Source organism: Loa loa, assembly GCF_000183805.2.
Source record: "Loa loa unplaced genomic scaffold supercont3.723, whole genome shotgun sequence".
In the NCBI taxonomy this organism is placed as follows: Eukaryota; Metazoa; Nematoda; class Chromadorea; order Rhabditida; family Onchocercidae; genus Loa; species Loa loa.
In genome coordinates this window covers 8,793-10,926 of record NW_018108903.1, presented here as the reverse complement: position 1 = coordinate 10,926, position 2,134 = coordinate 8,793, and the positions used below count along the sequence as shown (strand labels likewise).

Genomic DNA, 2,134 nt, shown 5'->3' with positions numbered 1-2,134 from the left:
TATATATATATATATATATATATATATATATATATATATATATATATATATATACATATATATACATATATATACTTAAAATTAATGTAACACTTGATGGTATGGTTATCCATTGCAGGTACTAATTTAGTTTAGATAAAGCCTATGAAGGCATTTGTGACATAATTTCAGTAAATCTTTATCATATTTCTTTTTCGATTTTTTTTTCCTCAGTTTTTGCAGTATATCACGGCAAACAAATGGTCAGCTGAAGCAAAAGCATGCATGAATATGTCGAACTACACACCTATAAGATGCACCTGCCCAGCGGAGAAATGTGGTGGTGGAAAAAACTGCTGCCCAATGGTAACAAAAATTGATTTATTATATGCAGGAATTTTGACTTGCCCAATTTTTCAACTGGTTTTTTTAGGTGTGCGAAGGAGGTAAGTCGCTGTCTAATATGCAAAGCTGGGTTTCTGTTTCGAAATGTTAGGTGATTAATAACTTGTAATTACTGCAGATCGAGAAATCGAAATTTTTTTACACAAAACGTCGGCAAATTCGTTCATGCTTCTATAAATCATCAGGTGAATATGTTATTGTTGAATGTTACGGTTGCCGATGCTCCAGTGATTGTCCAACAAAAGTAATTCAGGTTTGTTTTTTGAATTATTTATCAGGTAAGAAATATTGCTTATAGGTAATAATGACTGTTTTATAGAATGGACGTCGTTATAAAGTGGCAATAGTTCGTACGGAAACTCGCGGTTGGGGTGTTTTTACGTTGGAAGATATACCATCAAATGTATTTGTTATGGAATATATTGGAGAAGTAAGTATAAGATTTCGATTTTACGATCTCAGCAAAAATTCTTCTTAATATATGTTCAAAACATGGAAATTTTATAGGTGCTAACCATCACTGAGGGTGATTCTCGTCGTGATAGCACATATCAATTTGAGTTGAATGGTTACAGTGAAATAAAGTATCTGATTGATGCAAAATACTATGGAAATGAAGCTGCTTTTGTCAATCATTCTTGTGATCCGAATTTAGTTGCTGTTCGTGTACGAGTTGAACGATTCGACCAATCATTCCATCGAATTGGACTTTTTAGCATGTGCCGGATTTCACGAGGTCCTTCTTTCTCGAAAATATTGTTGGAACTTCTAGTCATCCCGTGCATATAATCTGTTGCTTTTATCTCCGTGCATTTCATCTGTAGGCTTCATTATTATGAATTTTTCTATCTGGAAGTAATATACAGTTGAGCTAAAAATTTGAATAAATAAATTGTAATTTTTCTGTGATGAGCCTCTTATGGATTTTGATTTTGTTGGTTGTAGGACAAGAGCTAACACTGAACTACTTCGGTGAGAAATGGGGACCAGAAACGATGTTAACGTCAGAGGAGGGAACTGTGGAGTGCTCGTGAGTTATCGTATTTGATTCCTACAAGAACGACTTCCAAGTAATTTTACCCAAATCGATATTTCAGTTGCGGTGCCTTGAACTGTATGCGATATTGGCCAGAACTTGCTGGGAATACTGTTGACAATGGTCTCAGCGATGAGGATAACAAGGAAAATAGTTCCTCTAATTGGAGCAGTGAGTACGTTTAGATAGTGCATTTTTAATAATAGCATTTTGTTTTTATTAAAAGTTGTTGTTGAACCTCGCCTCAAATTTTACATTTTTTAATATTCAAATTATTAATATGCTGAGGTAAAAACACATATGCTGAGGAAACATCTACATGTGCTTGCTAACCTAAGTTATTCTGCAATTTTTTTGAGTTATGAAAACAGAATTTGTGATTCCTTATTAAATTTATTTACTTCTATAGGAATATCATAAAATCATGACATTGGATTACAATTAATAAACAAAAATCTACGCTTATATAAAAAGTAATTGCTTCCACATGTTTTTGCGTTTCATTTTATATCATCACCTTGACGTTAACTTTTCTTAATAGTGATGTTTTTTGTGATCTCTGCTCGTTGAACAGTGACTGTAATCATAGTTATATTCAATTTTAAATAGGTTTAATTTTTAGTACAATTTCCATTACCTCACTCTTTCCATGATTAGCTTATTTTCTTTTCTTTCATTTCAAGATATTCTGGTGAGCGTATTCTGTGACTTTTT

General features: G+C 32.6%; 1 protein-coding gene across 1 annotated transcript in view; it reads left to right on the top strand.

The window, feature by feature from the left end:
- Positions 1–1,605, top strand: part of LOAG_18944 (hypothetical protein) — a gene marked incomplete at both ends in the record, with an annotated part of 3,533 nt that extends 1,928 nt beyond the window's left edge. The window contains 6 exons of the mRNA XM_020451606.1: positions 223–345; positions 503–637; positions 704–814; positions 892–1,120; positions 1,330–1,414; positions 1,482–1,605. Coding sequence (XP_020304597.1) covers positions 223–345; positions 503–637; positions 704–814; positions 892–1,120; positions 1,330–1,414; positions 1,482–1,605 — 807 coding nt within the window. The remainder of the gene's footprint in view (positions 1–222; positions 346–502; positions 638–703; positions 815–891; positions 1,121–1,329; positions 1,415–1,481) is intronic.
- Positions 1,606–2,134: the final 529 nt, after the last annotated feature.